The sequence below is a fragment of the Seriola aureovittata genome, chromosome 10 (assembly GCF_021018895.1).
Source record: "Seriola aureovittata isolate HTS-2021-v1 ecotype China chromosome 10, ASM2101889v1, whole genome shotgun sequence".
In the NCBI taxonomy this organism is placed as follows: domain Eukaryota; kingdom Metazoa; phylum Chordata; class Actinopteri; order Carangiformes; family Carangidae; genus Seriola; species Seriola aureovittata.
Genome location: NC_079373.1, coordinates 9,209,523 through 9,223,987, shown reverse-complemented (window position 1 = coordinate 9,223,987; position 14,465 = coordinate 9,209,523). Strand labels below are relative to the sequence as shown.

Sequence of the window (14,465 nt, the reverse complement as noted above, 5' to 3'; positions counted from 1 at the left end):
CTGTAACCAACTGCACTCAGCTATGAAAATTCAACTGATGACAAATTATTTTATCATCAAGTCTGAAATGAGCAGGAAGAAAATTCAACATCTGCAACTCAGTTTGTTAAAATATTTCCAATCTATTTTTGTAAAGCAAATGCAAACAACAAGCTACTGGAAAAAAAAAAAAGGGCAGTGAATGTAGAGACGTCTGTCAGGGTTGAAAATAAAATTAGGATGCACAAAAGAGGTCGACATAAAATTTAAGTACAATTTTGATGTTAATGAGATTTACGTCTTAAAGTCTGTGAATACACAGACTGTTCATCTTTAATATTGAAATATCAGCGAAATGAATTACATTACAAGCACAGCTACAGTATAACTCCAGGACAAATCCATATGAAGAAAAAATAAAAATACAAACTTTAAATTTAAAAAATGTACAGAAATTACAGAAAATAATTCGAGTTAAAAACCAATATCTGAAAATGGATTTAACAAGTGAGAATCCTAAGAACAAAATGCACTTGGCTTGGAAGTTGGTATTTACACATTTATACACGCCTGATGCCATCATCATTATATACATGACATTTCAATGTTACTGCAGAAAACTGGGGAAATGTTTGACTTTGAGGTTGTTCCTTTTGTGGTAACGTGAAGAAAACAGAAATAAAGACAATGGATATTAGTTGTTGTCTGGTTCTGCCTTGTTGTTAGCTCTGATCTGTCATGGTCGTTGTCATAGTCTCCTTATACAAACATAACTTTCATGATTTCGTGCGACTGGACATCCAAAACAAGCAAACGATTTACAGGTGAATGAGGGAATACCACAGAGCTCACATGAGAACTAAGGCTGGATATGTGCTGGTTAAAGCCTTTTTTCTTACCAAGTCACAATGCATCATGGCTGACATCATTTAAAAAATCATTAGAAGTTAGAATCAGCCACAATTTTAAACTTTCTTTTTTATTTTACAGCAGTGCCACGAGTGTTCAGCGATGGCTTTTAGTCCAAAAAAGTCCAAAATATGTGCTTTTTGCATAGTCTCAATGCACTTTGTGTTTCCTTTTCTTGTGTTTTTTGTCCTTCTTCTTGCTGGAACATTTAACACAGAACCACTGCTGGTCCTCTGGAGGCGCTGTAAGGATCCCAACACAAGGCCTGAGCAGACAAGAGAAGAAGAGAGTTCAGCTTAGTGAAAAGATACTGAGGAAGAAACTATTTTTACATTTCTACTAGGGGTGAAACACCACAGGTATTAGTCATAAAACACTGCAGGACATTCAGTTGGGTATGAGACTTTCTTCACTTTAGTATGGCCTGTCAAAGAAATTATTACTTAACACTTGGTCTTAAATGGAAAAAACTGAAGCACAGAGTGTTGATCAAAGGCTGAAGAGACTTTCAAGTTGCCTGGCCATGGAAAAGCTGGAGTAAGTCATTAAAAGTCACCAACAAATATTCCCAAAAATATGGGCATGCTTCATGCATTACTTGGAAGCCAAGTTACCCAACCATTTCTGTTAAGTATTATTTTTTTTATTCTTAAATTTTCTGTTGTAATATGTGTATGTATTGGTTTGTGTGGCTTTATTTATTGTGTGAATTTTATAAATATACAAACGAGCTTTGTTCTGTCAAATTAAGTATATGTTTTCACAAGTGTGGAACATTTCTGAAGTGAAAGAGTTCCACCTGTACAGCTTTGGCAGTGAGACAGCTGTTGTCTGAAGGACAAACCATTTAGATTTATCGTTTTGAAGTATTACAGTTTCTCAGTAAGACACAATGACAGTGGAACAGACACTAAGGCAACTGGCAACCTGATAAATTGAAGTTTGATGATGTTAAGTCCCTGAATAAAAATGGCCAAACATGTTGAACGACATCACTGAAATTCGTATGTTACAGAGCTTGACCCACACTGTAATGTTTCTTTACATAGTAGCTTGAAAGGCAAGCTGCCATCATCCAGGAAATATCCACTACCCCTGCACACTCAGTGCTGATCCTCCAGGGCTACAGAGAGTAAATGTGTCAAACTTGAGAATAAAGTGAATAGAGTATTGACTGAGTATAACAAAGTAAAAACTGTTGAAGTGCATGTTAAAAAAAAAAAAAAGAAATTGTATTCCTTAATCATGAATATGACGAGCTCATCTTAATGGACATCTTTTTCATCAACTTTACATTTGCACACATGCACATTACAGTCTTTTGTAATAAGGATGGAGCATTACAACATTTCAGTTGTCTAACTGTTATAATTATGTCAGTGAACTGCCATTTAAAAGTTCAGTTTTCAAAATAATTCATAAAAATGTTTTATTCTGTCTTACTTTTGTTTCCCCTGCTGTACAGAGAATGTAGAAACTGTGACCCCATAATAGAAAACCGAGGTATGTACACAAAAGTGAATTTTGTGTACGTTACATCTCAGACTTTCACCAACAGACAAACACAAAAAAGTTCATTTAGGATGTAATTAATGGTAACAACTGCATGTAAACTGTCCCTTATGCAAAACTACAATGTTACATAAAAGCACAATATCGCACACAAAGTGGGTTAATAGGTCAGAAAAGAAAAGAAAGATACAAGTCTCTTACCAATGATACCAATCATCACAATCGTCACATCCTATCATGGGACTGCCATCATCAGGTTTGTTGCATCCAGGACAAATCCAGATCTGGTTTCCCCATTCATCTCGAATCTTGGGTAGATACAGACAATAAAAAAAGCATTACCAACACACTGCTTAATGACACAGTCGTTACTACAGAAACATTGCAGATTTGTGCATAAAGGGGCAAAAAAGTACATGAATAACCATGTAGTCTTTTAAGTCTTAAGTGTAATTGCTTTACTGGTCACGTCGACTAAAGAAAACCTGTTAAAGCTGAATCACACTACAAATATATATATTTTTTGCTTGAAGATGAACCACCCTTTATGTAAATACTGTTGTCATAGTCACCAATAATCAGACAACAAAGGTCTAGAGTACGAGCACTCACCACGTAAGTACTGACAGTCTCAGTGACTACGCTGCGCACTGGTGGTTTGAGGGAAGCAGCGGGAGAGAGCATAGGGGCCAGGGAGAGCAAAGATGACGGGGCGGGAGCTAATGGAACTGGAGGCGCAGGTGGGGGCAGAGGAGGTACAACTGGGGAGAGTATTGGGGGAGGTGGAGGCGTCCGAGGGCGATTCCCGGGTCCAGACTTGGCAGCGGGGGCCTTGGGTGCTGGCGTCTTGGGCTCTGAATTTGGAACCACCTTGCTGATAACACTGGTGAAAGACAGAGACAAATACAAGTCAGTATGAACATACAGTATAACACAATCATTTACATTCGATTTTAATTAAAGTTCTGCTTTGTATCGTGTTTCTTTAAAAATATATTCTAGTGTATACTATTTTTCTTCAGTGTCTTGACTTATTATTCCCTTGAAAATTAGATTTCAATTTCAATTTCAGTGGGACTTACCCGATTAAACACAGGTTACACATTTGGAATATATCATATCCGAGTTTCAGTAGATACCAATACTTTTTTTTCAAATACTTTGAGTAATATAAACATGGATTTTCCTACAAAACTGTTTTTTTCATGTAACAAAGAAGTCAAATGTTTCAGATGTTATGCACAAGACCTTTGCATAATTGAAATATATAAAAGTGGCAACATTTTGATTTAAATCAGGAACTATATTATCAGAAAATAAGTAACCTATAATAGGACTATAATTCTGATCACACATTAATTGTAAGCTTTAGGTACTTGACAGTGTTCAATACTGCTTTAATAATAATAATAATAATAATAATAAAAAATATAATATTGTAATAATGCAACAGACACATTGCAGATTAAACCAAAGTTGAGATGCACAACCCAAGGGCAGTAATGTCATAGTAAATCTTCCTTTCAGCTTTTAATAATGCAAGAAAAGGAGAACCTCATGCAACATGCCAAGAGGTGATGGAAGAAATAACATTATCACTTGAAACATTTGTTCACTGCTTACATTTTGTCCTGGCCTGCTCCCACCCTGAGCGTCAGTCTGGGGATGACTGGAGATGGTAGAGCAGCTGGAGTTTCTACTTTTACCTGAGGAAGCAGGAAGGAAAAGGTCAATCTAAGTGACAAACTCACACTGACACGTAATGATAACCAGAACAAAAAAGTTACCTTCTCCAATCGAATTCTCTCTTTTTCTTTCTCCTTTTCCCGTTTCTCCTTTTCCCGCTCCTTTTCTTTCCTCTTCTCTTCTTTCTCCCTCTCCTTTTCTTTGGCTTTCTCTCGCTCCTTATCCTTCTCCTTATCTTTCTTCTTCTTCTTCTCCTTCTTGTCTTTCTTCTTGTCCTTCTCTTTACTCTTTATTTCTTTATCCTGGAGGATTGGGGCCAAAGGAGGAAGCATGGAGGGTATGCGCAGGCAGGCAGCAGGGCTAAACAGTGGTGGGACTTCACCCAGAGCAAAGGGGGCTAACGCAGATTGTTTCTGCCTCTCGTCCTTGTTTCTGTCTTTACCCTTCTCTCTCTTATCTTTATCCTTTTTACTTTTTTCTTTATCTTTCTTTTTGTCTTTGTGTTTTTCCTTCTCCTTCTTGGGGACATCTCCATCTCTGGATTTAATCTTGATGGAGCCCTCAGGCAGGGTAAAGTCTCGCTGAACAAAGTGCTCATCATCCTTCAATCCAAACTCCTTCCACGGCATCTTAATATCCTTGGAAAATTCCTTGTTTTTATCCCTGTTCTTATCCTTATTCTTTTCTTTTATCTTGCTCTTGTCCTTTTCCCGGTCTTTGTCTTTCGGCTTGTCTTTCTCCTTCTTCTTCATTTTAGTTTTGAGCTCCTTCTTCAGCTTTTTCTTGACATCTAAAGATGTCACAATCTTATTCTTCTCCTCAAACACCTTGAGCAGAGGTTCAGGAGTAGGTGGTGAGGCTGATCCTGATGAGACATACTCTCCTTGGTTTGGTAGGGGTGCAGAAGGACCCCCCTGGTTGACCTTTCGAATCACCTCATTGATTGAATCATCCATAGTCCAGTTTCCTAGGCCTGCGTGTGCCTGTAGGTGAAGTGGTGTTGATGTGTCTTTTACAGAGTTGCTGGCCCCAATTGGGACTTTAGGCGTAGATGGCTCCATAATGGTCAGTCTCCTGGGGCTGGAGAATCCATTGCTATCTGAATCAGAGCCAGATGAGAAAGCAAAAGGATCTGGCTCCCTCTCAGCACATGCTCTGGCAATCACAGCATCAATGGAGTCATCGATAGCTGTATTATCAGGCTCTAGTTTCTTGAAGGGGCCCTCGGCTAACTCCCTGTCCTCTATGTTCTGACGCATATGGATATTCTCTTTGCCCATCCTCTCACTCAGCGCAGACAGTGGTAGCTTATGTACACTATCTGTCTTGCTCGGCGGTTGAGATGCTTTGACCGAACCCATCTTTGGACTCTTGGGGCTTTTAGGACTCTTTGTCCTGCCTGGAGATTTCTTCCTTTCCTTAGACGGTTTTGGAGAATGGATGGGACTGCCACCAACTGGAAGAGGAATGACCCCTTTCGGGGACTTAGTCCGTTGTCTGCCAGGGGATGAGACCTTAGGCTTCCTTCCTGGAGTGGTGAGGCCCTTTTGATCAGAGTGTTTTGGTACTACCGGCTGAGGTCTGAAGGAAGGCAGGGCTCCAGGAGGTGTTTCAGGAGACAGGGGGTCAAGGCTATCGTGAGAAGGCAGCATGCCCGGGGGAACACGTTGTGGGTTGAGAGAAGTAAGGGGTTCCCTGGGCTCAACCCCCCATTCTGGACTGAGGCCTGGGTACATGCGTGGTCTCTTGGAGGTAGGCATCATACCAACAGCTGCATCAGGGCTGTCTAAGTGCCTCTTCAGTGGGTGGTTCTCATCATTGACCGTCTCATCTTCTTCAATTTCCTCCTCATCCTCTTCCAGTGCCACCTGCATAGCTTCAGCTGAGGTTCCCATGTCAGCAAGGACCTCCTCCTCCTCCTCTTCTACAGTGAAAAGAGACAAATAATGAGTTGAGCACTGTTTTCAATTAATCTCCAAGAATTTTCACAAACACAGTACCTCCTTGTTATTAAAGAGGCCCATCCAAACTGATTAGCCCCAACCCAAATATGTGGTTTTATATGCTCAGTCAGTTTCCAAGTTAGCTGAAACTAATGCAGTCTAATACAATTTTTCTTTCATCAAGGCCATGATGTACAGTTTTTATTGAAACTGTTTTAGGCAGCTGTTGATTAAACTTTGTGGTGGTTATGAAGAATGTAGTTTGTGCTGCAACCGAATTATATTGAATTATGCTGAGAGTTGTTTCTAATATTAGGTCCACCTTCATTGATATATATGTAGGAGACAAACTATTGAAAACAACCAAAAGAGAATATTATAGTGATCCTGAACATAGGATAAATTGCAGGACTGTTGTATTGGACCACATTAAGTCTTAGCTTGATCTACATAATACTGGGAAACTGAATGGATATTTGTATTCTGTAAAGCCTATAGACTATGGTTTTGCTAAAAACATGTTGATGATCACAAACAAACTCTTAACCTATAGAAAACACCAAATACACAACAGAGATATGTGAATATAGCCATTTATTTACTGACCTTCTTGTAAAGAGACCAAGGGTGGCATGTAATCTGGAATGTGGTCCTTTCTTTCCTCTGCATCCCTGGCTCCAGGCTGGGGAAATTGCAGGACATTGTTTTTGCTCACAGGAAAGAGTGGTGTTTGATGAGCGAAGGCCACAGGCTCCAGGTTGTGGACATAGTCCTCCAGTTCACTCAGACTCACACCCAGCAGCCTGAAGGCCTGGCTGACATCATCCAGGACTGGATCTGTTCTTCCATCTGAAATGCAGCATCAAAACAAGCAATTAAACCTCAGCACACACTCTGCATGCCTCTTGTTCACTAAATGACACTAATTATTAAGGCTGATAATAACCTGGGACAAAGGTTTGACTACACACTACTGCTTGCGCTGCACATACAAGGAGGTGCCCTGACTGATGTTGACATCCAAGCTAAAGCAAGTAGCAAGTAGTAATGCTCAACAGGTTTTACATTGATACTGACTCACTTACAGATAATATAGCACTCAACTAACTAATGCATGTGGTAGCAGCTACTCGCAGTGTGTTTACCACAACTGGAAAGCACCATAGCCATAGTAAAACATCACATGGAAGCCGCTTAGCTCTGTAGCTACTGTACTTTTTGACACATCAACCTTTGCTAGGGGGCGCCAGCTACAGAACCAGTCAACAACAACGACTACTTCAGGCTTATGGGTTAAAAAGTAATCGGGATGATAAATGAAGCACTTACAGAGCTCAGAGTACCGATGGCAAACCCTGGCCAACTGCTGGATATATCGATGCAGCACATCGGACAGCAGGTCGCACGCAGTGAGCTGAACCGCATCCCAGCCCAGAGCCTGGCAGATCTGCGCCACCGACACACGCAGCAGCGAGCGGGCATAGCTCTCGCACATCTCGCTGACTTTGTTACGGTATTACTCCCAGTCAATTCCTCTTCCAAAACATGTTCCCGGTCTTCATGTTTCACGGAACCCGCAAGGGGCTTGAAAAACCCCGCTCCTGCGGTTAATTTTGGACATCTACTTCAGTAAATATATTGGCGCTTTTGCCAGAGTCGCCATCTTGATTCCATCGATAGACCCATCCCCGAAATCTAGATCGCACATGCGCAAAGGTCAGCGTCAGCCTACACTGTTCTGTTGTATTCACGCAGCTCATCACCGCCTGACAATGCGCAGGAAAACTGTTCGACCGTTGAATGTAGCTACATGTGGCGTAGACTGCGGCAGGTTTTCTGTTGAACCGGTAAGATGTCCGCTGTAGTTACGGCTGAAAAGACTTGTCTCCTAACGAGTTGCTATTCATTTACCCGGGAACACATCTGAACTTAACAGAATACACCGACAATCGGTTTCGGATTTCGTTCAGCATCCGCTGAGTCACGTTAAAACTGGAGAAAACCTAAGGTCAACGGTTTGTGACTCAGACCACTCAGTCTGACCTCGCGAGGGGACCCGCAGCATTAAAGTGTTGTTGGGCTCCTTTAGACCCTCATTACACATGGCGGTTTGAGTATTTCCTCTGGCTCTCACAAACCAACCAGTGCTCGAGAGCTGGCATGGCAACAAGTGATAACTGATCAATCTCTTAAGTATTTTTTATGCAGAAATGGCCAAAAATTCACCGAAACTAGCTTCCCACATGAGAATATTTACTTGTTTTCTGTTTTTTAAATAATGGTAAACTCAAAATTTTAATGTTGTTAATTGTTGGCAAGACCAACAGAAGCAATTTAAATATGTTAACTTGGGCCTCAGGATTTAATAGTATTATAGGCATTACACTATTCCCACATTAACTGAACAATCATTCAGTTATTTAAGAAAATAATTGTCATCTACACAATAATAATCAATATTGGTTACAGCCCTACTTCTATGAAGGAATAATATGCTGATATTTTCTAAGTGTGATACTTGACACACAGCAATTTGAGCAATTCAATAAAAGACAACTTTGTAACAAATTAAGTCAATACAAACTAAAACATTTAAAATCTTAAAAGTAGATTTTGCAACAGGGTCTCTCTGCAAGACCAGGGCCACAAGATGGAGCATGAGGACCTGTTACAACTTTTTTTTTTTTAAATCCAGCCTCATGATTTTCAGTGACAAGCAATTGAGAAAACTTTCACAGGCCTTAAGTCTTTGTTTTGATGTCCTCTTGAAGAATTTCAATTAAAGTTAACAGAATTATATCATTTTATGGGGAACATATTTCTGAAATACTGGGCTAAACTCAAAAAACTGCTGGGCTGAAAAATAACCCAACCTTAACCCTGCTGCTGGGTATGGGTTGGTTTGACCCAAGTGGTGGGTTTTACCATTTAACCTCATTTGAGCCAACCTGGTCAGTGAAATGAACAAAACAAAAAAAAAAATGAACAATGAAAGCAAAGAAGGATCCAAGAATGAAAAAAGCCTGATCATGTCACATAATCAAAACAGGACGACTGATTTCAATTGTCTTGTTTCTCCCTTAGATTTTATATTTTGCTTACAGTTTTTTTGTTTGCCTTTTCATAACAGTTACAGTATACAGTTTTTTTGTCTTATTTAAATGATGAATAATGATCAATTCTGACAACATGGTAAACAAATGTAAATAGAACAACAGTGTTTGAAGAAATGATATGGGCTTGCAGGAAGCACCATGTTAGGAAAGAATACTAAGAGGGTCCATATCCATTTGACAGACCAATCAGTTCGATATACAATGCATTTAGGCAGTACTCGGTCAAATTTGTTATGTTCCAATCTTATGCTAAAATAGTTTCAATTAATTTTCCCCTCATCAATCTACACTCAATACCAGTTTCAGTTTTCAGTTTGCAAAAATTTCAAAAATTTTAATTTAGTAAAAATCAGAATTTGGGGTAATGTAAAAGAAATGAGAAGGGTCTGAATATTTTCTTATTAGCCTCATGCCAGCAGTAGGGGCAAAGTGTGTCAAGCTCCCTGTCCACTTTTCCCTGCATTCTGCATGAAGCTGAGGTAGCGATGTTTTTGAAAAATGTTTCCATTCAGAGACTTTACACTCAAATGCGTCCATCAGCCTTTTGAAAGCCACATATATCAGTCTTATCAGTCTAAAAACTTATCAGACCGACACACATCTTTATTAGAAATGTGTTAGTGATTGACTTATCGGACTAATCTGAATCGTCACAGCAGTTTTTCCTTTCCTGTCAGCTAATTAATATAAAATATCAACACTGCATTTTTTATATTTGTAGGCAATTATACATTTACATCAATAACCAAAAATAAGTAATTAAAGTTTTAGCACTTTAATTCACTGACTTGCAGCTATGAGGCCTTTTTTGTTATTGAAAGATTTAGATTTTTTTTCATCATCATATTAGATTGATACATGGTCACTAAAATCAACAGCTAATGTTAATTATATTTTATCAAAACATTATATCTGTGGTGTCCAAAGTTAGCAGTTATTGACATTTGACCTTACCATAACTTTTTGGTGGGTAAAGTAACTGCCACTGTTTTCACATATATATTGAAATTGTAATGGGCAGAATTAGCAGCTAATGTTACCATGACTCAACATTAGATGGAAGCCAAACGTAGCAGCTAAAAGTATTGAAAAGGTTTCTTCTTAATAGGAAAAGTATGGTTAATATAGTTAATATAGTTATATAGTTATGTATAGTTAATGGCCAAAATTAGCAGCTAATGTAACAGTGTTTTTCATCTTATTTTCTCATTAGAATCTTGACCAAATGTTAATAACAGTTTTTATTTAATCTAAACATTAGATTTGTGGAGGCCAAAGTTAGTAGCTAGCAGCTTAGTTGCCAGACTTTTTTTCATTTTCCCTGCACATTAGATTTTTGGAGGTCAAACTTAGCACTAAAGCTAGTGAAAAGTTTTGATTTACTCAGGAATCAGGTTTGATGTTTAACAGCCAATTCAGCACCCAGGGAGAGATTTTCTTTCTAATGCCATCTTAATATTAGATAGAAACGTAATGCAACTGAACTGTCAGTGTTTCTTTTCATAACAATATTAAATTTGTGATGGCCAGAATTAGCAGCTAATGCTACTGCCACTTAATATTAACCTACCATAAAATCCTGCCCACTGTTCAACAATAGCTGAGAGGGAAAATGAATAAACCAGCAGCTGGGTCGAAGTAATCCAACCAGCTGGTCAGCTGTGAATGAACCCCTTCAAATATATTTGACCCTGCATTGTGTTCAACAGTCTGTTTACAGAACCCAATTTATCTTAATAAATTTTATATAAATGCATGTTTGTTTGTATATTCTTCTTAATGATATACTTTGATCAATTTCACACCAGCCTTATGATCATATCTGCTCTTCTAATTTTTCCTCATTCATGAAATATTTTGTAACCTTTGTGTTCTGTATGGCTGCAGTTGTGGCCGGGATACTCCTTTTAAAGAGATTGTTCTCATTGAGGCCCTCTCCTGGCTGACAGTGAGCCTGACCTTTCACCAAATCTGATTAGTTCATCATCGAGTCCAAATGGACTTTTGTGCCTAATTTGAAGGGATCTCTTCAAGGCGTTACTGAGATAAAGCGTTCACTTGGCCAAAACCACGTTTTATGAGGTCACCTTGACCTTGACCACCAAAATCTAATCAGTTCATGCTCAAGTCCGAGTGAATGTTTGTGCCAAATTTTAAGAAATTCCCTCAAACTGTTACTAAGATATCATGTTCATGGGAATGGGATGGACGGACAGACAACCTGAAAACAATTAAATATTAAAATCTATATTCTAACTGTAACACTGGATGAATCCTGTCCAGGACTTTCAAATCCATGGCTTTCCATCATATTTTGAAGGTACAATAGATACTTAGAGTTTTTTATATAATACAAGACATATCATGATCGAAATAAGCATTAAACAAGTATTTCCACCTTGGAACTGCTGAGAACCAATGACAGTGTCTCAAAAACAGATTCAGACAGCCAGAGTTTCATTCATCATATGACTAAGGAACCAATCCTGTCAACCTGCGGAGACGGAGGGCGGGCAAAATAAAAACGAAACCTCGTCAGTACTGAGAGTAAGAGTTCTCATTAACACAACCACTAACACTGTGTCAGCCACAAAACTTCAAACATGGACTTGAGATAAGGCCATGGGTGCTCTGGTGAAGAATCTTCAGCCTCATCTTTATCTAATGTAGCCATTGTTAGGCCACTGCCAGGTTCAAACTGAGCTGCTCAGAAATGCAGTAAACATTACTGACAGCGTAGGAGTAGGGTGTGAGTGGTTGTCTCCTGTGAAGAACACGCCGTATGATCACATTCTCAAAATAAAATAAAATTTATTCCGTTGACTAAAAGCTAAATCACGTTTAAACCTTGCACATTTCAGTTTTCATTCTCTTCCACTGATAGTTTTAACTTTTAACAGCACTTGGATGAAGTACAGGAGCAAATCCATAACAAAAGAAATGCCACTGTGTAGAGAAACCAAAATTTTGAGGCATTTTATTCTGATAAAGCTGAACTTGATCTTCCTTGCCAAAACTAAATCCAGATTTCTATTTTAATTTTATTTGGTTGAGTAAAGATAGTTCTTTAGTCATCTGAGACAATTTCTTTACAATGTTGTGGGTCTTGCAGCAAGGATGCTGAAAGTGTGAACACAGAGTGTGCTGTGAGTGGCCAGGATCAGAGTGCAGATTCCAGCATCCAGCATTGATTCTTTTAAAGCAAAATATTGTAAGACATCTCTTTATTCTCAGCTGTGCTGCACAGAATTATGCCAACAAAACTAAACATATTCAGCATTTAGTAATAATGTTTAATTGTTGTGCTCCAACAAAAGTTAAGAATCACTGTCAGCAACCTTAATAGTGTATAGTAGTAATTTTAAATATGTAACACAAGCTTTGTTGCAAGGGCTGGACAAAGCACAGCAGCAAAGTTTAAAAAAAAATATTTGTGAATCTTTTGACCCCAAAAACGTCATCATCAAACAAAAACTAGTAATGATTGTGCTGCAGTTGTATAAAGTCAGAGTTATCAGCTAAACACAAAATATATACCACATAAAAAATCACACTATTTAACAAGTTTACAATATAATTTACAGCAAAAATACAATACAAAGTCTATACAGTATGTACAGCACACTTGCCAGTATTTTGGCATTATTGTCACTCTATCCATTAACTGAATGATAAATGAGTTTTCAAATTAAGTAAGATAATAAATTATGATATTAAGTATAATAATAAATGTAGTATGTTTGAAATCAACATTACTCGTGTTGGTTTTTCTTGTTTTTTCTCACATCCAGTGAGTTTTTGAAATCTGTGTACTTGAAGTCATCCATGGGACTTTTTGAGGTCAGACTGTAAATGTTTTGCTTGGAGAATTTGTCAGGAAAGAGTTCAAAGTCATTGTTAAAATTCCATTTCTCCCAAATGCGCTGTCTGTTGCCATATCTGTAATAACAAGAAAAACACATTATACCTTTTGTACTACAAGAAAACAAAAATACAAGTTAACTCTGACACATGCAAAAACTCCTTTGGGGATTTTATTTTATGTTTTATGTTTTATGTTATGTATAAACATGATCGGTTTTGTGGCACTGAAACACTGAAAGTGTTCACTCTTAATATAATGTTAGAGATGTTTATAAAACCTTGCAAACAAAGACGTCAAAATAAAACGACAATGTCATGTGACTCACTGAATGTCAAGGTAAATATATTAGTGCATGAGGATCTCACCAGTTATAAAAATAGGGTAACGGGAAGATATATTCTGGACCTGCAAGTGAACCAAACATGTGAGATAGTCAGGTTGATCTCTGGACATGAGGTCACACTCGTGGTAAGGCAAGACCTCCAGTATTCCAGTTTCTTGACAAGAGTTTAAGAAGTGCTTCTTCTCTTTTGCCTCTGCACTCAACCTGAATATGGGAGGAGAAAAATAATATTCAGACAAGCAGATAAGATTTCAAGAGACCGGCTTTTACAAAGTGCGCAGTTTTTTTGCAAAATTATGTCAAACACACTGTAAAGTAAATTGGAATCTGAAATCAAATATAGAAGAGGACATATAGGAAAACGTGGCTGATGCCAGTTGGCAATGGTAATGGTCATGTGATGGGTAAATTTATACAGGACAATTATTCACAGGTATTACTATACACCAGTCAAACTTAAAAAAAATAATTTTCATTGATAACTACTTTTGTAAGTGTAAAAACAAAGCAGATACTTTCTTTTATTTAATATGGGACTGTTCTGAAAAGTATTGGAGATTGTTTGCATAAGCCACTGCCAGAATTGCCTCAGCTGTGGTTATTAGGAGACAAGTCTCTCCTGCCAAAGGGTGTATCCAACAACAAAGTTTTTGACTTGCACTGGCTGGCTCAATACAAAAACAATGAGTATTATTCTGTATTGATAGACTCAGACAAAGATGATGATTTTGCTGAATGGTTTAAATTAATGACAGACATTGCATCTTTTGAATCTCTCACCGCAAGGACTAATTATTACAAAGTGAAGATTTATGAATTTTGGTCTCATCTTTAAAGAAGAAACGTGACGTGAATTTAGCACAGCTGTGTCCTACCATATAGGGAAGTGAGACGTTATTCTTGTAGTTGACCCCTACCTTGCATTTTCTTTCAGTCGGCGACTGTCTCTGTAGTGTAACATCCATTTCCATTTCCCCGTTCTTCTTAGCTCTTGCAAGATTTCTGAGAATTTTTTCATGTCGCCTAAATAAAAAAAAACAAATCACATAAAGTTTAGATCATGAATAACACTTGCATGAATTATAAGATGCTCACATAACAAGGTGTCACAC

At 38.2% G+C, this 14,465-nt stretch overlaps 2 protein-coding genes across 3 annotated transcripts in view; both read right to left on the bottom strand.

Annotated features, from left to right (window-relative positions):
• Positions 1 to 267: 267 nt before the first annotated feature.
• Positions 268 to 7,729, bottom strand: taf3 (TAF3 RNA polymerase II, TATA box binding protein (TBP)-associated facto). Its single transcript, XM_056387643.1, has 7 exons — positions 7,359 to 7,729; positions 6,636 to 6,878; positions 4,188 to 6,010; positions 4,024 to 4,106; positions 3,013 to 3,283; positions 2,602 to 2,708; positions 268 to 1,153 (listed from the first exon to the last, which is right to left on the bottom strand). The coding sequence occupies exons 1-7, from the start codon at positions 7,522 to 7,524 to the stop codon at positions 1,039 to 1,041; spliced, it is 2,808 nt and encodes a 935-aa protein (XP_056243618.1). The 5' UTR covers positions 7,525 to 7,729; the 3' UTR covers positions 268 to 1,038.
• A 4,367-nt stretch (positions 7,730 to 12,096) lies between these two features.
• The window catches only part of tasor2 (transcription activation suppressor family member 2), a 19,633-nt gene continuing 17,264 nt past the window's right edge, over positions 12,097 to 14,465 (bottom strand). For both annotated transcript variants that reach the window (XM_056386478.1, XM_056386479.1), the window contains exons 20-22: positions 14,271 to 14,376; positions 13,376 to 13,557; positions 12,097 to 13,084 (exon numbers count right to left, since the gene is read on the bottom strand). In XM_056386478.1, coding sequence (XP_056242453.1) covers positions 12,987 to 13,084; positions 13,376 to 13,557; positions 14,271 to 14,376 — 386 coding nt within the window. In that variant the 3' untranslated portion in view covers positions 12,097 to 12,986. The remainder of the gene's footprint in view (positions 13,085 to 13,375; positions 13,558 to 14,270; positions 14,377 to 14,465) is intronic.